The sequence below is a fragment of the Takifugu flavidus genome, chromosome 22 (assembly GCF_003711565.1).
Source record: "Takifugu flavidus isolate HTHZ2018 chromosome 22, ASM371156v2, whole genome shotgun sequence".
Lineage (NCBI taxonomy): Eukaryota > Metazoa > Chordata > Actinopteri > Tetraodontiformes > Tetraodontidae > Takifugu > Takifugu flavidus.
The window spans coordinates 6,989,974-7,009,968 of record NC_079541.1 but is presented as its reverse complement, the minus strand read 5'-3'; the positions used below and the strand labels follow the sequence as shown (position 1 = coordinate 7,009,968).

General features: G+C 48.1%; 1 protein-coding gene across 9 annotated transcripts in view; it reads right to left on the bottom strand.

The window, feature by feature from the left end:
• dgki (diacylglycerol kinase, iota) overlaps positions 1 to 19,995 on the bottom strand; it is a 31,635-nt gene extending 11,640 nt beyond the window's left edge. For 4 of the 9 annotated variants that reach the window (XM_057022413.1, XM_057022417.1, XM_057022418.1 and 1 more), the window contains exons 1-13: positions 19,211 to 19,983; positions 5,317 to 5,425; positions 3,772 to 3,867; positions 3,529 to 3,603; positions 2,930 to 2,986; positions 2,779 to 2,847; positions 2,639 to 2,707; positions 2,338 to 2,454; positions 2,015 to 2,089; positions 1,833 to 1,928; positions 1,675 to 1,757; positions 1,412 to 1,472; positions 1,226 to 1,339 (exon numbers count right to left, since the gene is read on the bottom strand). In XM_057022413.1, the coding sequence (XP_056878393.1) occupies positions 1,226 to 1,339; positions 1,412 to 1,472; positions 1,675 to 1,757; positions 1,833 to 1,928; positions 2,015 to 2,089; positions 2,338 to 2,454; positions 2,639 to 2,707; positions 2,779 to 2,847; positions 2,930 to 2,986; positions 3,529 to 3,603; positions 3,772 to 3,867; positions 5,317 to 5,425; positions 19,211 to 19,434 (1,245 nt within the window). In that variant the 5' untranslated portion in view covers positions 19,435 to 19,983. Of the gene's footprint in view, positions 1 to 1,225; positions 1,340 to 1,411; positions 1,473 to 1,674; positions 1,758 to 1,832; positions 1,929 to 2,014; positions 2,090 to 2,337; positions 2,455 to 2,638; positions 2,708 to 2,778; positions 2,848 to 2,929; positions 2,987 to 3,528; positions 3,604 to 3,771; positions 3,868 to 5,316; positions 5,426 to 19,210 lie in introns of all 9 variants that reach the window. The other 5 variants (XM_057022414.1, XM_057022419.1, XM_057022422.1 and 2 more) reach the window with 4 other exon arrangements.

Below are 19,995 nucleotides of genomic sequence, written 5' to 3'. Positions count from 1 at the left end.
TTTCCAGCTCCCTCTAGCCTCACACGTTCTTCACCTGCCCTTGACTCTATCGAAGGCAATCTGCCGACGCTCCGGAAGCAGCGGATGAAAACCGCCGCGCTGCAGAGCGGAGCGGGCGACTCCAGGAGTTGCCTCTGAATATTTGACTCATGCGGGGTCGTTTGCTGCGGTGAAAGCAGAAGACTGTGGGTGCTGCCGAAGTCTCCGTGTCACGGCGCAGTTACGCAACCGCTGCGTGAGGGCACCGAGCGGGCCGATTCTCCAGGTTCGCTATTATTTTGGGAGCGCGACGTGCCCTCAAACAGAGGAGGTGGCTCATGTGTCTGCTCCTAACTCTGCTCAAACACACTTCAGCTGGTTAAAGTTCTGCAAAAAAAAAAAGCACCTCGGCTAACTGGATCCTGTAATCGATAATCAAGTTACTTGCTGGAACTTTTTAAGTCGAGTTTATTCGGGAACGAACATTATCGTTCGTTCGCATCTCGTTTGTGTCGAGCTGATGAAACCGAGGCTCGTTTTCATCGTCCGGAGGGGAACTGTGAGGCTCGTTAGCTGCTGAATGTTCCGAAGCTTGGCGCGTTTTATTGATGTTTAATCATAATAGTTCAGCCGGAATCCCTGGCAGAGCAACAACAGAAACAAATCAGCATAGGTCATTATAAAATCGAGGAAAGATCATCAAACAAGCTAAGCTAATCGATCGATGAGTCCTCGGAGAAATATCTGACTGGTTAGCTTGTGCTCTGCTGTGCAACCTCATTTCTTTCCCTGCTACATGTCGATTTGACCGCGAAAGAGATCCAAACTCTTTGGAACATGCAAACCTTTGCTAGGGCACACGCTACGTGTGTTAGCTGCAGCACAGGAGAAGAATGAAGTGGGTGAAAATGGTGTTAAGAAAGATGGAAAGAGCTCCGTCTGAGTCCTCGTCGGATCCTCGCTCGTGTGTCAGTTGGGGCGTCAGACTGTGAGGATTTACAGGATGAGTTACACAGGAAGGTCAATGTCGCAGACTTCCTGGAATGTGCGTCTTCCTCGGAGGTGTTGCAGAAGTAAACGAGGGACAGGCTCACATTCAGGAGCAAATTGTATCGACCGATTTATTTTTCTCCTTTGTGTTTTGTTTTTTCTTTAAGTGTATTTCATTCGATCTCAGTTGTGATGTGAATAAAACAAAGGCAAAGCCACGTCCTGCAGCTCTCACAAGCGGAGGCGAGGAACTCACCCCGCCCCAGTTAAGCGTCCTGGCGAGGTCATTTCCTGTTCCCAGAGGAAGAACAGCGACGGGAGGCTGGGGGTTCATCTGCAGCTCGTCTAGAGTGGAAAGGATCCAGCCCACCTTTAGAGAAAGACTCAAATTACCCAGGGAATCCGTTTAATCAAAGCAGATTAAAGCGGGACAGGCCCTCACCGTGCCGTCGCCGCCGCAGGCGAGGACTCGCAGATTTGGCACTTTTCGATACAACTCCAACCTGAGAAATCAGAGAGCGGCGCTGAGCTCGCGAGGAAGGCGTTCGTTCAACCCTATCGATTTCCTGCCGGCGCTTTTCTTTGATGTCTTTCCTCATTATTTAAAAAGAGGCCTCAGAATAAAGAAACCGCAGCCTCCAGATGTCAAGACGACTTTAACCCAAAGTGATAACGAGCGTGAAGCCGAAGCTGGCCGATACTCACGCCTCTCGCAGTCCCCCCTGCGACAGGTCGAACACTTGTCGAGGATTCAAGATCCACATAAACATCTGTAATAACTTGGCACCCTGACGAGAGAGAACAAAGACTTTAATATTGTGGGGGGGGGGGCACTGACGTCCTCAGTGGTCCAGCGTTGGTACCTGGTTACCGCCACTCTTGGGGTTAACAAAAACCAAGACGGGCTTCATTAGAGGCGAAGGCAGCGGCTTCAGTATGAACGGACGCCATTTTGACTCCTTGAAAGCGCATAAAGTGGGAAAAAAACATCAAATTTAGGGGCGTGTCTTAAAGCTGCGCCTGCGGCAGTGGCGCCGTCACTCACGTCCAGTCCCTTCTTGCTTGTCCTCCGCTTGAAAGACGTCCTCTTTTTTCTCCGGGCAGAATTCTTCAGCGAGCTCTGGAACAGGAGAGCCGAAGCGTTGAGTGACAGCGACGGAAGGAGTAACCACGCATACGATCGACGGGCGTGAGCGAGTGTGTTGTGATGGATTAACAGACCCTCGCACACACACACCGGACACGTGTCGGTTCTGATCAGATCACAGCCGCCACCTCTCACAGAAGCATCCGTCGTCCTTCATCACTGTCAGAGTGACAGCGATACCGCGCGCGCGCGCGTGTGTGTGTGTCTGGGTGTGTGTTCACCTGTGGTTTCCTGACTTTGATGATCCAGGACGGTGGTACTATGACTCCAGCGTGAGCCCCGAGCGAACACGGCTCCTCGATCTGGTGCAGCATGAAACACGTCACCTTATTGTGATACTGGAACCCAAAAAATAACAAAAAACAGGTTATTGTTTATATAATTGCAGATTTATTTCAACGCATCCTTTTGGAAGATTTTAGTTTAAAAAAGCGAATAGGTTAGCTACCCCTGTCGCTCATGCTGCCACCTAGTGGCAAAGGATAGGAAGTCAGTTTAAGATTGAAACTTTAAATCACTTACAGCTAGTTTACACCAGGAACAACTGATGGCGACGATTTCCTTGCTGTGGAAGAATTTCTGCTGGAAACTCTGCAGAAGTAGAGAGAATTAAGTGTGTGTAAGGTGACTGCCTGTGTGTGTGTGTGTGTGTGTGTTTTTACCTTTCCACACTGCCTACATTTCCCCTCCTGTCTTCTTCTGTGAACCCAGTGATGTCTCAGCATGTTCTGCTGACAGAAACCGGGATGCTCCAAATGTTTTAAGCGTCGCCATAACCGGAAGTAGAAAGTTTTTTCACACTGGTGGACTTACGTCTCTGAGGCAGCGAGATCCCCCTTCCCTGAAAGTTGGCTTGCATCGGAAGTTAATCTGGTGAGAGACAACAAAAAGCAGCTTTTAATTCTGACGTCTGAAGATATGTTGCAGTTAGCAGTGTTGCTAAAGGCGACACAATCAGATTACATAAGAAGCATGCATTTAATATGGGATTAATCCCCAAATTGTAAAACTGCCTCAACTAAAAATATCTTTTTAAGCTTAAAAGGCTTGAATGTCAATGTTTCTGGGATTAAAGCCGGACCATTTGTGTATCAAACACAAACTTTGTTGCCACAAACACAAACTGACGTCAGAACATTCACTGATGTGTCGACATATCACAAAATGTCCCCACAGAGTCTAAAGATATAGATGGAAACAAAGCAGTAATACACCCTTGAAAGCAGGTCAAAAAACAACATTTACACATGACCACAACTTCCTGTACGGATTACACCCTCAAATTTCTAAATTGAAGCACTGGCCTTTCGTATCAGTCCACATGCTGCATCTGCACTATAAAACAACCCTTTGATCTTGATGGATCAGCCTTCCACTCTCCTCGAGGTTTGATGGTTTCGGGGGTGTCCTACCTGTTCTAGCTGCTCCATACAGCCTGTGTGAACAACGATCCGGCAAGCTGCACACTTCCTCCTGGGAGCCGACTTCTTAAGGGAGCAAACACACACACACACACACACACACACACACACAGAATGTTGTGAGAACTGCTGTAATCACATTACATAAGCGCCGCTCACACGTGCTCTTAACTCCAGATCAGTTATGTTTAGAGATGTAGAGATGACGATGATGGCGACGTGCACGCCACTCACTGCGGCCTTCAGCAGGCAGTTGTCCTCGCCGAGGTAACACAGCTCTCCCGAGCAACTCGTCTCCATCCACAGGTGATCCCCGTTGACGGCGTTCTCCTGCGCGCAACCATGCGACACCTCGCGTTAACCTCTCACATTAAACGGCAACCATGCGCGCGTTAGCGCTCGTCAGAGGACGCAGTCAACAAGCGTGTCAAGCACATAATTGCAGCCTGAGTAGGTGTGTAATTTCACGCCGCATGTTAATCTATGGCGCGGATCAACACACGAGCGCGAACAAGAGTCGAGGGAGGCCACACAAATAATTTGAATGAAAGCGTTTTAAGTGGTTGCCTGGAGGTAAATCAGCCCACAGAAGGTCTTCACCCATCACGCTACAATGGTGATAGTATCACAACCGCTAACATGTTGAGAAATCTTCCTGATTATGTCGCTCCGCTGATCAAATTAAAAATATTCTCATCAGGTTTTATTGAAAAACGCTGCAGCCACAAGCTGCAAAGATATTAAATCCAGTTGTTCAAATTCAATTGTTCCCTTATTCTTTTGCATCATGTGTGGTGCTAAAGCTAAGAGGTTAGCTTGGTGTGGCTGGAGGCGGGGTTAGTGCACCTTCAGGTCACATGACAGTCTAAGAAAATGACAAACGACTTGATGAATAGGGATGAAGCATCAGAGGAGGGGCCATTAATCGTTCTCAATTATCGTTTTAATAAAGGCGTTCCCGCCTTTTCACTGTCAACCTAAAGAATTTTAATTAGCTGAAGATTTGAAGTAGTCACGATCTCGCCGCTCTCTTTATCTCCGTGTTGAATCAGATAAAAATAGCAGCTCGCCTGTTTTCCGTCAGGCCTATTGTAAACCAAGTAAAGTTGGCAGCGGTTCCTTTCTGTAATCCCTGTTTTAGAAACACAGTCTGTCTCTGCAGAACCAGCTCGCACAGGGTCTTTGTTCCACGCACGAGCCGGAGGCTGAAATGGCCGAAAGAGCGAGGGAACAAGTCACCTGTTTCAGGAAATGTTTAAACAATAACAAACATTTCTCCAGGACTGGCACAGAAAAGCTTCCATTTCCATGTGGACGCACGGCTGTTGAAACCAATCTGCTCGCAAATCTGCCGCCGTTTAAGACCCAAATGTCGCTCGTTGAGGCAGCGGCACGGACCTGCTGAAAAGTGTGATTTTCTGGAAAATAATATATTCAACTTTGGTTTTCCAGCTCGGAATTATCTCAGGTAGCAGCCTGAACAGACTGACCTTTGACCTCCAATGACCTGAATGTATCGCCACTTTTTTGTTCTCGTCTACCTTTACCAATTTTTTTTAACTAACTGGGAACCTCTCAGACTTTTTCAAGTATCGTCTGCTGCCGCAGGTGCATTTTCCTGTTTCCCTCCTTGACTAACGTAACGTGGTCGCCGCCCCCTGTTGGTCTGGAGGTTGCAGAAGGTGCAGAGAGTGAGTACAAACAGTAGGGGAAAACTAGTCCTGGCACCAGTCGACGACTGAGACCAGCCCGTAGAAAAGGGCGGAGCCTGATCCGTACCGTCCAGTCCAGGCAGCTGCGCAGCTCCTTGTTGGGTCCGTTGGACGCTGGAGGCAGGGAGGGTTGCGGCGGTCCCAGGTGCTGGAGCCCGGAACGAGAGATGGCCTTCCTGCAAACGTGGACACACCCGACCGTTAGCATAACATGAACCACGTCTCCATTCTTCTGCAGCTCTCCCGCCGCAGAGAACTAGATTTTTAGTATGTATTTTGATGAATTATTCATGCCGCGAGACCGCGTTTCAGCTGGAGATCTGTAGTCGAGGCAAAGCGGGAACAGCTTGGTGGAGAACTGCCCGCAGCACTTTGGGGAGATGAGAAAGAGACAGAGACAAATCAGCTCTGTCACAGGATGACTCAGCGCGCCCCATCTTCATGACTTCCTCTTCCATTCTCTCTCATTTACATGTCTTTAATTATTTGACATTGTTTCCTCTACCGATAACACAGAACAACAGGTTCTGCTTTCCCGTGATGCACTTCTGCTTTCACACGAGGCACTTGTTTTTTATACAGATCTCAAATAAAGTAGTTAGAGGTTGAAAGAGGTTGTTTGTGTTGTTTTTAACGTGGCAGCAAAATGAAACAAAAACACAATCTTCCAGTTGTCGACACTGTTGATTGTCGTTGCTGTTGGTTTATTAAAGCTCTATAAGGGAGCTACTAGCTAGCTGCTACCATCCCGGGGACCCAACAAAAGCACCTGGAAACATTCAAAAGGGAAAAGCTCCGATTGGGGCCAACCAAGAACTTTTATCACAACTTAGAATTTGAGCAGATGTGCAGAAGAGTCAAGGTTGCAGAGCAGGATTGGATCCACCGCCTGCTGAAAGTTTCAGTGGTCGTCTGTCTAAGGTGATCAGCCAGCACAAAAGGGGGAGTCCACTTACACACAAAGTAACCCGATGACACAACCTGATGCACAAACATCCGTTCTCGCAGACGCTAAAAATAGCAGGGCCTGAGTGACAGCGGTGCAAATGCGCAGACGAATGGTGACTGGACACAAGATGGAAACCACCGGGGATTCCTCTCATTAACCCACTGGAAAGTAGTCGCACTTAGCCGGAAAGATGATAGCATCACATACATTCAGGAAAGTGACAAAGTAAAAAATAAAGTGAAAATGGTGAGTCAGTGGAGAAATATTTCCATCTTTTGTTGTGTCCAGTAAAGGGGCCCCATGACCCTAGTTTACCCAATGTCCTCCTTAGGTAAGGTAAATGAGAATACATCATTAAACACACACATAGCCCCCGAGCAACTTTTAATCTTCTAAAAGCTGAAAGGCATTAAAGCGCACTGCTAAAATCTAAACACACACAAAACATGGGCAGTGAGAGTGCGTCGATCTAAAAATAACTCGTGTTTTAGGCATTAAGAGCAATGTGAAAGGACACACATCAGACCACATGTAATGAAAACTGGAGACAAACGTCGCCAAACTGTGTCCTGGCCGCCGATGATGGAAAGCTAAAATTAAAGCGTCGCAACAAAGGAACGATTAAAGAGAAGATGTGATTCGATGAGCTTCGTGTTTCGGTGCCGCAGCAAAAGGTCAAGCAGAGGTGTGAAACTGTTACCAGTCCACCGCTGCAGTCCGGCCTCACAAAGGTTACTGGGTTGTTCTCTGCGTGGGTTCGATACGACACCTTGTTGACATTTTCATGTGACCGATTCGCACAACTGAGACATTCCAGGAGGGGACGGTTTATCCGTCCTTACCCAGGCCACCGTCCTCTCCTGCCTCCACCGAGTGCCCGAGTCCTCGTCCACCAGATAAAGTGGAGGGAATTAATGCGCTCGTGTGTGTTTGCACGTCATGACGGGGGATGGCGTCTCCCTCGTTAATGCATCACTTTAACGAGTCAGGTAGGCTGGCAAACATCTGCGAGATGGGGAGATTAAAACGAGCGCAGCTGCTCTCCGTTCCAACACCACCTACTCTCCCTTGCTCCGGGTCTGCCCCTTCTTCTTCTCTGCCTCTGTTGCTAATTGCCCTCCTCTTCCTCCTCCGCTCTCATCGTCCTCCCATCTCCCTTTTTTTCCTTTCTTCTGGAACTTCCCCTCCGTTTTGCCACCTCCGCCGCCACCGCCTCCATCTAATCACTCTATTAATTTCGCTCCTCCTCCTGTGCCATTCCTCCTCTCTCTGTCTCCCATTTTTTTCCCTCCTCCTCCTCCTCTTCTTCCAGCGGAGGTGGGTTGACAGTGTTGCCATGACAACGGCACAGCGGGAGAACTGGGAGCTCATCCAATAATTATATCAGTTCAGAATCTGTTTTCTGTGCGCATAACTTGAAAGTCAACTGTGCAGTTACCACAAAGACACGTACGCGCACACACACACACATACAGGTTACTCTTGACATGGGGTGACATGATTCCTGAAATGAAGGTGGGTTATCAGGACCCAGGTAGGTTACTGGTCTCTAGCGTACACAGATGAACTCAAGTTACAGCCCGAGAGTTTAGCTGCTTTTCAAACACAATTTCAGCACCGATACTGACACAAAACCGAGACAGTAAACTAAAGTAAAATCCTTTCATATTTGCCGCTGCGTTGAGCCGATAAAAGGATCTGACAGCTCACCTGTAGCCCAGCAGCCGGTGAAACAATCCCGTTTTTGGTACCCGCCTTTTCCTTCCTCTGTGTCCACCTCCTCCCAAATTTATCATCCTCTTTCTGACTATTTATCGTGCTTCAAATGAGATCTTAAGGCAAAAGAGAGTGACAAATCCGGCGTGGAGCAAATTAACCGTCATTTCCCTCCACGCTCGCAACAGAGGTCAGGTAATTATGGCAATCAACGCATCATGCAGCAGACACCTGAAACCAGACATCTGAGCTCACCTCCGTGTATGTGAGTGTAGTGGTGTCCAATGAACTATGACACTGGATCCACACCTCACCTCCATCCTCACCTCCAGTCCCAGTTAGATCAAGTAGGCTAACTTAAAACACAACAGTTAGCATCCATTTTATTACCGTTGAGTTCAACGTGGTTTGATGCCAGTTGAACTGTCACAATATGTACAGGAACATCTTTCCATGCAAGTACGGACAAAATTTTATTTAAATGGGGAGAATTTCCATCCACAATCAACTGTGAGAAGCTAGTGAACCGTTAGCGCTGCAAACAGTCATAATGGAGGAAAGTGTGAAGCAAGTGGAAAATAAATGCAGCGGAACCTTGAAAGGTTTGTTTCAGATTTGCTGTGCAGTTTTGTTTTTTAATCCTTTTTAAGCACAAAGGGATAAGCTACTGTATTTTAGCTTAACAAAGGCTGAATGGAAATAGAATGTGTCTGACATTTTCATCAAATTCTGTAGGTGGTGAAACAACAACTGTACACCAAAGCAAGGTAAGAAACTCAGACATATACGTTTCGGGGATTTTAGGCATCTATAATTATTATAACCATGCAAAAATTATTACGAAATATTCCAGCTTAATACTCTGCATCAAAACCGGTCTGATGTTGTAGAGCAATGCACCAGTATCACCCTAAAGCACATCAAAGGAGGTAAATTATCATTAGCTGGGTGTTAGTTTAAATTGAAGTTGATACTATTTCCTGCTAACACTCCCTAATTTCTGCCTTTGCTTTCAGATCTTTGTTCCCTGACAGGTGAATCTGCTCTATTTTTGGATCATTGCGTAAGAGACAACCTGGCAAAGGCAACAGCAGAACCAGGCGCACAAATGCATGAGCTCATGCTAGCACGTGCACAGACACGCACACATGCTTATCAGTTCTATTAAGAAAGGCATTTAGCTGAATGTTTGCGCATCAGAGCCAGACCCATCAGGGATTTAAAGGCCAACACGACCATGTTCTTTTATGCTGATGGAGAATTTTCTTCTTGTTCAAGAGGGAAAAAACTAGATGTAAATGCACCGTTAGTGCACAGAGGCCACGAGCCTCTCAGTGCTATAAACTATTATTTATAGAAAACACGCATTCTTCAACATGTGTGAAACAGGCCTTAACCCGTACAAATGCGATATTACCGTGGGATCTTTTTAATATCCACTATCCTCTTCATTCAGTTTCACAAAATTTGGCATTTAGCTGTAATTTGGCGGCAAAAAAATCAAAAATTGAAGTCTAAATCAAACCGGCCCAGGCTATTACCTTGAACTTTGGTGAAAGCTGGAAGTTTCTGACTACCCCGGTGTTAGCTAATGTTAGCCACCAACCCACCATTAACAAAACAAAACACCACTAAAAAAACAAGATTTTAATCCTCTAAGCGGGTGAGAGCGACGGTTGGTAATGCTAATGCAGCCTTCAAAACGTACACTTTGATGATTTAGCAGTATGTGTTAGCCTAAAGCCACCCGGCGCCTCCTGTTAGCAGTGCCGTGGGTGGGTGTGGTGGGTTTTTCTTATTTTGAGAAGTACAGAGATCATCCTGTATCACAGTGGTTCCGGCGCCCGTCTGACCACAGTGATGTGAAAATGCAGGCTGAGACACACACAAGCAAGACTGCAAACATGCTACATGCTGACAGCAGGAAAACACCAACACACACAAATGTTCCGCACCGACTTTTGTTCATTGTTGATTCCTGCCCGAGTCTTCACCCTGAAGCCTAGCGGCCCCCACAAATGTAGTTGTACCCCTGAGTGTAAATTGCGTGCACGTGTGACGGGTGTGAAGTGTGTGGTTGTCTTGGCAACGCCACTCAGGCTTCCTTCCCGGCGATATTAGGGAACTCCTGTCTGTGTCCAGCTATCTCTCAATTTCCCCTCCGCCGACCACAACGTGATTATCAACTATCGAAACACCTGAACCCTAAAATGTTCATGAATCAGGTGAGATAACAGGAGGGCTCCTCAAGGGCCACATGGCCAACGGAGACAGAGGGCTCCACAAGGGCCACAAGGCCAATGGAGACAGAGGGCTCCTCAAGGGCCACATGGCCAACGGAGACAGAGGGCTCCACAAGGGCCACATGGCCAATGGAGACAGAGGGCTCCACAAGGGCCACATGGCCAATGGAGACAGAGGGCTCCTCAAGGGCCACATGGCCAATGGAGACAGAGGGCTCCACAAGTTTGAAAACACTGGTGTTAGCGTGTTGTTGTGAGCATGTTTCCGGCTGTTCGGCTGCATACAGGAAGTCTGACTCTTTCCTTCTGACCTTCCTCCCTCTATTTTTAAGCATTCTTTCTATCTGAAGCACAAATCTCAGTTTTTATCATCTCAACCTTTCGGGTCCAGGTTTGGTAAATTTTCCAGGCAGCATCACATGCTAAGCTAACATGACATGAACCTGAAAAGACAGCTCATAATTAGAGTTTCCATACTGACGGGGGGGACAGAAAAATCCCTGTCAGGGCTCCCGCTGATGCTGCCCTTCACTGGAGAAGGTGAAAGTCTGCAAGCGAACGAGGGAGCGTGCCCTTCACTTCTATTGGCCTACATTATTTCTCCGCTGGGGGTGGATGAGGAGGAGGAAGAAGAGGGAGGAGAGAGAAAAGTGAGAGTCAGATAAGAGAGAAAGGGAGGAGAAAGAGTGTGAAAGAACGAGAGATCATAGATGGGAGAGGACAAGAGGGCACGTGGAGAGAGGATGAGGAGTGAGAGAGGAAGAGAGAAAACTGTGAGGAGAGAGAGAGAGAGAGCATCTGTAGGCGGTCTTGGCTTTGCCCAAAGGCCTTGGCTTCTCTCCTCATCCTCCTCTTCATCTCTCCTTCACACTTTCGCTCCCTCCCTCTCTCTTTCCTTTTTAACCTCATCTTCTTCTACCTCCCTAATTTCTCTTCCTGGTTTTCCGTAGCAGCCATCTCATTGGATAAAAAATCCAAACCAATTCTAAATTTAAGCAAATGAGATAAAGCCGCTGAGGCTCGACAGGACACAAAGCGAAAACCAACAGGTTCTCCAGATTTAGTACTTTGGCTTCGTGACCAACGTTTCTGCCTTTCTGCCCAGCGAAGTCAGCAAAGAAGAACGCCCCCTCAGAAACAACCAACGGTTCTATAAGTGTGAAAGAGAGAGCGAGAGAACGGCTTATTATCTGTGAACTCGCTAACGGTTTTAGTGCAGGAGTGATAACTCGACACACACGATCATCTCCAACTTAGTGCGCCCAAAAAAAGCACAAATGGTTTCCTCTTAGCTTGAGTGCGTTCAGACGTCAGTATGCAGGTTCTTTATGCTCTATCTTTATCCAAATTTCAAAGGTTCAATTCAGGGCCCAGGGGGAACTCACCAACTCGCATACAGAGACAAAAAAGAAGCATTGTTCCACGTGAACTGTGACCTTATCATTTCCTGGTAGCGCCCTTTGTGTGCAGCGTTCTGAAAAGAAACAAATTTAGGAAGTACGAGTACCACAAACAGATAAAACTACAGGAAAACGATGAAAAACTACCGGAACTGCTGGAAGACAGCAACTACAGCAACTACAAGTGTCGCTGGTGGGAAGCTGATTTCAGCCCCTGAGGAACCTGGTTTGAAGATGTCTGAGCAAGCAAAAATATGGTGTGGAACAGCCGGTGGAGACGTAAATTACAACCTGGGCGTCCTACAACGTGACCAAGGTCGTAAAAAGTGAAAATCACTGTAACAGGACGTTTCCAGGAATTTCAGGGTCTCGTTGTTCTGTTTCTTTCTGACCAAAAACAACTCCTGATGCAAATTTTAGGCTGCAGGAAGTCATCGGTACGAGACAGCCATGCAAACGTGTACAGTGATGCGTAGGGATGCAAATCGAAGACACGGGGGCGCAAAACAGATGCTGGAAAAGGAGGGAAAATTGCAAAAAATCATGAGATGCCAGCAGCACGGATTCAGGAATCCCCCCCTTCCCCTTCCTTCACAGGAGCCAGGTCCCGCTCTGGATTTCTTCCTGTTAAAGGGAGTTTTTGTTGTCACTGTTTGGGGGTTAGGAAACAGAAGCTGAATCAAGCTGAATTGACGTGACACCGGTGGGTCACGCACGTCTTTACTTATCCCGGCGTGTGCGTGACCCACCGGTGGAGGTGGAACCTAGTAGTGATACCCCCCACCCCCACCCCCCTCCCACCACCACCACCACCACCACCTTTTTCTACCCTCACGTCTTTTCTGACACCTCCATAATTACAGATGGAGTCTGTAATGTGGGGGAGGCATCGGATTTGCACCGCGCATCTGAATCTGACCTTTCCAGCTCAGAATAGACGTGCACGCACGCACGTGCGCGCTGAGAGGACGGCGGAGGGAGAGATAAAGAGGAAAAGATAAAAGGACAGAAGAGAAGCGAAGACGAGGTGAATCAGAAGAAAGAAAAGTGTGAGCAACTATCCAACGCTATGAATGATTCATAACATCTGGCAACAGCTGCCCAATAAATTTATTGACTAATGATTCCCATCTGAGGCGAGCAACACACACACACACACACACACACAGAGCGCGATAGAGATGCTGCCTCACTAATTACAGCATGTCTCTCCAGCTGAGGTCTGCTAGGTCGAGTGGGCGAGCTCATGAGCGTGCAAGCGTGTGCACGTGTCCGTGCAGGCGCATGAGAGAGAAATTCAAATCTGAGTGGGGCCTCATCTATGTGAGCAGTGATGATTATTACTCTGTAATCCGACCTGCGTGTGCACACACACACACACACCGACAGGGCTGCAGAGAGCCGGGGGTTAATCCACACGCGTGCACACACACACACACACATGTTTATGTGTGATGGCGTTTGTGCTTATGCATGTTAATAGAAACTATAAATAGGAAGAGAAGCAGATGTACAGTAGCTGCTGGAGAAGCAGAAAATCGAGGTGTGACATGAGCGCGAGAGCCGCTTTTATTCGCTAAAACGGCCGAGACACCAAGAAAAGTTAATTAGAGACGATAAAGCCGCGGCGAATCTCAGTCCCTCTGACATAAAAGCGGCAAATACGACAATTCCGGGAGGAATACGGATAAAAGGATGGACGGAGATTTGCAAAAACGACTGATTAACGTTAAGATTGTAAAAGAAATATGTGTTATCTTTCCCGAAAAATCGAATCAAAAAATAATGGGTGAAGACAGATGCCAATATGCACCAAACACGCTAGCCTCGCCTAGCTTACAGGCCCGTTTCTCATCCGTGTGAAGGTTAATGAACTTTAACTGTCACGACGGTCTTAAAGTTTCCCGCCAGTGACACAGTCCTTAATTGCGCATGGCCACATCAAAGCGGTCGGACAGGAGAGCGAGGAAGAGTTGGAGCGGCGGTGATGGAGTCGGTGGCACCTCAGCGGTGGCCTCGGCGGGTTCATTATCAGCTCTGAGCAGACAGATGGGCCTGGTGGACGTCAGCAGGGAGGACACATGCAGACACCGACGGAAGGCGAGACTGAGCCTCTGCTTTGATGTGTTTCCTGGCTTTAATCTTCACCTGTCACCACCTGAGGGTCCGAGTTCACCAGTTAATCTGGACGTCTGCCGACCGACCTAAAGCTGCGCAGCTAACTTCAACCAAAAGGTTGAAAACCGCACGAGCGCGACGCCGGAGCTGCCGTAAAGTTAGATGAAAGCCTTTCAAAACAGGATCAAAGCAGGACCCAGTTGCTGACTGGAATTTTCCATTCTGTCAGTTGTGAAGAGTCAAAGGCAGCAGGTAGAAAGATCATTTGTGCTACACAAAAGAACTAATAACAACTAATAAACAGTGTGAAATATAATTAAAAATCCTGAGAATCACATTTTCCCCCCGTCTGGTCCATATCTTTTACACTATTGTAACTAGCTTAGATAAATTTACAGCTCGTCCTGCCTGGAACCTCCTTCCTTTACATCCAAGGAATGTAAACACGGCAGAACGTTAAGTACCGGAGCAGCGGCGGCATCTGATCTCCTGAAACGCACGGCTAGCCTGGCTTCATTTTGGGATGGGGGGGGTTCAGTTTGAAGTTAGATTTTAGGCTGAATGTTGACGTTCAGTGACCAACAATTTCTCATCTGATTCAGCTCCTTTTTCCTCAGCTTCACTTCCAAGCAGGAAAAGCCTCTCGCAGCCAGCCAGACGACTAATAAGGAGTGGTTCCTGTCACTCAATCCCCCATAATGCTTCAGTACGCTGCGTTATGGGCAAAATAAACCCGACACAGACACGCTGGGACTCGCAAAACATTCCTGAAAAGGCTAAAAAAGGAGAGAGAGAGTCAGAAACGGCACCGCCGCCGTTCCTCCACCTCTGCGAATGATTGATGGCTGCACGGAAACGCACCAGTTGGAGAGGGTGGGGGGCCGAGCAGAGACCCCCCGGAGGACGTCCGTGTTACCCCGCACGCCTGACAACAGCAGTAGCAGCCATGTGCTTTGATTGTTTCATGAACGGATCAAAGAACCTTCATTTGGCTTTGTTCTTTAAAAGCAAGAAAACTGGCACTTTACACTCATTTGTGTGAGTTTTATGTGTGTGAAAAAGGGCTAAAAACAAAAACCTGCAAGGTTGCAACAAAGGCCCCACAGACTCGCGCTTCAGAGCAAAACAGGAGGATTTTCAGCCTTCCGACAGTCACACCGGTTTTGTTTTCTGAGTCCTGGCGTCTTCAAATTACTCATGAGCCTTCCTCGGATGATAAACCAGCGCCATCAATATGTATGCGTGTCTGGTCATGTCTTTTGAAGATGTGGGGGTGTCAGTTAGGCAACAACTTTTGGCATCCTGACACTTGCTGAAACATTCATGAGTCTTTTAGCCACTTGGACTCTGAGCCAAGTGCTCTGATGAATTTAACACAAGCTACCGTTAGAAAAAAGGCAAAACGTTGTAGAAAACACGAGCGGCGCTTCACGCGGCAGAGGTGTACTCAGGTGAGAGCGCCGTCGCTGACTGAATTTATTACATAAACCACTTTAGCCGGTGCTACCTAGCGTAGCAAATACTGACGATGGTCTGTACCAGCCCCTGGTGCATCAACATCTCGCTGGCTGCACATTAAATTAGCTAAAAATAGAGCCACCGCACTAGCCAAATTTGCTGATTTCCGCGGCGTGCTGCCATTTTGAACAAATGGGGTGACAGATGTGTCTGAAATGTGACCTCTGATGGAAGTGGGACAACCACTGAAGCAACCAAACAGGCAAATTTGGGGGCCGCTAACATCAGACACCAGCGTCACACATTAGCAGAGAAACACGGAATTGGAGATTTCCAATGCCGAAACTTCTGTCTTCTGTTAAAAAAAAGTGCCAGGAAGTGCCCAAGAAATCTTACGTAGGCTTTCTGTCCGCTCTCATTCTTTGTGGCAGAAGCGCAAAAAAGGGAAGTTGCTAACACGCCTTAATTTGGGAGGAAGAGCAAAGCTTGAGAAACCCCGGTGGATGATCGGCAAGCTAAAGGTATAAGGTTAAAGGTGTATCAAAGAGCTAAAACCTGCTAATGCTGGGGAACTCTTTGAAGACGTGTGGCAGGTTTATTTTTATCCGCTGAACTTTTGCAGAATGTCTCGTTTCTCCATTCGGGCGTTACAGTAACCGTCTCGCACGTCAGGGCCAAACTGCTGCCGTGTCATCATGACTTCCTCCCCGTCTGCACATGTTCTGGTCATTTTTCTTGACTTCCTCATCTCCCCGATTGTTTTGAGCCTTTACCCCCAGCAGCAACAGATTCGTCAATAACACATCCTGTCCTGTGGTTTTATTTTAGCAAATTATTCACATTTTCCCACTTTTGAAGGGGCATTTCAAATGTGTCTGAACCTTTGACCCGTCTGCCTATCATAGCTATCATAGCTATCATAGCCAGTTGCATGTAGCTAGCAAAAGATTCCCGGTTGTGCTGATATGACGTCATGTGGCTAACGTGGTGAAAGCGCCCGAGCCTACACGGATACAGCAGCCGAATGATGATTCCAAAGCTCTCCCACTGGTGGACGGTGGGCCTAGCCTAATGCTAATTCAATAGTGTGCTACATTCCCAGCAGGGCCTGTAAACTTACCCAAATTTGATGGCGACAACCAAGAAATATTCTTACTTTTGAAAATTCTAGTAATTAGATTTGTCTTTTGGAGGCAAACACTGCAGAGCCAGGCAGAAACCACAAAGGGAAGGAAGCCAGGACAGAACTTTCCTATTAAAGCTTCTTCTGGGCGTAGCATGGGTTCAAATCCTCTTTGCTTCTCAGACACCAAACCCACAATAATCCATAAATTCTGGTTCTGTTTGCGATAAGTGACACCCAGAAACGCTAATGGACAGTTGCCACAGTGTAAATATCATTATACTGAAGCAGCGCCATCCGAGTCGTGCTGAATATTTTATACTCATCTTATTAGATCCATCAGTCGTCGGTAATGGGTCGTTCCACGAGGCTGTAAACAGCGCCGACGCCTGTGGACTCACTCTAAGTGTGCTGGGGTTTCGGAAGGTGCAGCTCGGGTCCGGAGTGTTTGATTATTACCGTGTAACGACACTGGAAGCTACTGTGTTGTTTTTGTGATATTACGGGGGAAGTGGGGGCGGGGGGTAAATTCAATCAGGGGCCAGATGGCACCAAAAATGCTCTGATTGTTGCAGACATGAAGAGCCCAGAAAGGTACTGACTTCACTCACGGGTCGAGTGTCCAGCCGGTTGACTGACCGGCTAATTAAAGTAATGGTTTACAGGCTAAGGGGCGCGCTGACTAACTGATATGCCTGACACACACACACACACACACACACACACACACACACACACACGCAGAGTGAGTAAAGACCGTCCAGCAGACAGGTGAGACATCTAAGAATAGATGAAAGGAGCACCGGTGTTCCCGGAACAGTGTGACGGATGTGTTACACGTGCGCGGGCCAAAACACAGGCCGCGATAGCACGTCCCCAGAAAGACAGGCGCCGCCTTTGATGTCCGGTCGCATCATTTCTGCGCGCTTTCATATCGCCACATATGGTAATTCACTTCTTGGCACCGGCCACTTCAAAGAAATGTAAACTGTCTCCTGACAACCCCTCTCTTCGTTAATGCTATTTTCTCCGCATAGTTGAAGGAAAATTCCAAGATTATCCCGTGCTTGTATTCAATAAGGTCAAAGTTCAAAATAACAGAGATAAAACTACACAACGGTGGTGTGTGTGTGTGTGTGTGTGTGTGTGTGTGTGTGTGGGGGGGGGGGGGGCAGTATTATAAGGACGAAGGCAGCGTTCAGGGTAAAGCGATAGCGAAAAAACCAACTCTCTTTTTTCCAAATTAATATAATCCAGATGAGCGGCGATGCGACAGCAAAGCCGAGTGTGTGGAAAATAACGTCGCTTCAATCACATTCGCTCATTGTCTTTTTATTATCCCATTTCATTCACAAAGCTTTTTTATTGAAAAATAAAGAGCAGCGGCGGTATTAAATCGTCCTTTTCCAGTATTCTTAATCCCTGCGGTTGTACTGGTCGGACTCCCGATACGAAGTGAAATGAAATAGACCGATATTTCCAAAATGTCAAACAGAGGCTCGTCACTGCTAAGTGGTTGCCCGGCAACCAGTTGAGGAAGTCCAGGCAGAGAAATAGTCCAGCCGGCCACGTAGGATTTACACCCAGAGTTCGGAACAAGAATTTGTTTCTGATTTTCTTGATGTCTTAACTCAGGAAGCTCACCTGTATCTGTACACAGGTGAGCCAATTACGACTCCCGGATGAGTCAGTGGGCGGGGCTACAGACTTTAATTACCATTCATTTACTTGTGCTCATTTGTGGCCTCCTGATCAGCTTTAGGAAGCTACGATGACAGGACAAACTAATGCTAACATCAACAAACTTCCCAAGCTAGCCCGTTCTAGCTAGCAAGACGTTAAATGTCTGAGTGGAAATATGGATTGAACAAGCGAACCCATCAACAGCTGGGTGCTGCGAACCAAAGTGAGCGTTACAAACAGACAGAAACTGCAGCTAGCCGACGTTTTGTTTTGAGAAACGGTCCAAACGATCCGAGTGTAGCTTTCAACTGCCTTTTAAATTATGAATCCACCGTTAACAAGTATCAGTTCGCACCTCCTCGAATGGACAGAACGTGTCGGGGACGCTGCTAGCACGCTGACCAGCGTGTTCCCCTTTGATACATCTGCTTCTGCGACCAGAGGAGGAGCAACTTTACGAGTGCTTGCTTTCCAAATTAGCATCGTCCTTTGCTGCACGTCGGTAGCCTAGCGTGAACTGTCGGCTTCACACCCAAGAATTTCCAGCGATATTTATGTCTCTCCATTACTTTTCAGGAAAGTGATTGCTTGGATTTAGGCCAAACGCACACACGCCCACACAGGTTAATGTCATTGATCTGACCTCTGGGTATAGATTTCCAATAGCTTTAACGACCAGGGAGCAGAAATGATGGACGGGTGGACAGAGATTCAGTCATTTAGCACACACGGTCTCACATTCCCCACATTTGTTAACAACGTGTGCATGTTTGTGTGTGTGGGGCCGGTTTTCACTATCAACAGCAGCTGCCAGCCTCACCAGGGTGTCAGGCTGCTGCTGGCACGCACACACACACACACACACACACACACACACAACACACACACACACAGACAGAGTAATCAATACCGTTTCTCCCACTAACCCCCTTCACATTACCCTCCAACAAAACAGCACCACAGGGACGTGTACACTAATGTTGTTGTATGTAAATTACTCTGTGTGTGTGTGTGTGTGTGTGTGTGTGTGTGTGTGTGTGTGTGTGTGTGTGTGTCACACTGAGGTGTTAACAGCACAATGAACAAGCACCATCAAGCCCGATCAACCATTCCAAAGCGCATCCGGAAGAATTTGCCTTTCAAATGAATAAATTAACCTCTAAACCATCCGTCGCTGTTGGCCATGTCGCCGCCTTTAGATGCATCGCCACCAGGGAGACCCACCTCTGCCCAGTCCCCGTCTCCCAGCATCCTCCCGGCAGCACACTCACCGATAGGAGGTCTGTTTTCGGAACGCCAGCCCTCTTAGTTTCTCTTCCAGGGTCTCCGTCTCCATGTCGGGCAGGCTGCTGAACGTGTCGCTGCAGCAGCCCACGGCGGCTTCCTCCGACCCGGCTGCGGACTCCGAGTCCCCGCCGTCGGCTCCGAGTGAGGCCAGGCGCCCGCCGAAGCCTCCCGTCCCCGGGCTAGTTCGGTCTTTCGCCTGGGGGTCCATGCTGGTCGGTCCTGGCTGTCTCGCCCGGCGCTGGACCCCCCGTCTCCCTCACCGGGGTGTGAGTGGACGCCGATGCCGGTGTCCGACGGGAGGATTAAGCGAGGGGGGTCGGAGCGGTTTCAGCAGCGTGGCCGGTTGTTCTTCAGACTATGACCGCTGCCTGGAGCCGCCGCCGGGTACAGAGGCACCAACAGCCGCCTGGACAACAGACCGAGCAGCGCTCACGAGCCGCTGACCAAGTGGCGGCGCGAGCGTCAACGCGCCGGGCCAACCAGGAAGCAGAGCCTCCGGGCTTTCAAAATAAAAGCAGAGCGCCAGACAAACTTCAACATTTTTAAAACCGAAGGCAGGTCCCTCCACCCCCAGAGGAGTCGCCCTATTTGAGCATTTGTGGGTTCGGTACCTTTCTCAAGGTTCCCTCTGCGTCCTCTGAAGGTGTTCCGGCACCTTATCCTGCTACACCTTCCATGTTTTGTCTGCACTGGGGCTTGAACCAAGAACCCTCCACCTCTCAGCACAGCCTCCAACAGACTTAGCTACTTGTAAAAGCATGTTTCTTAT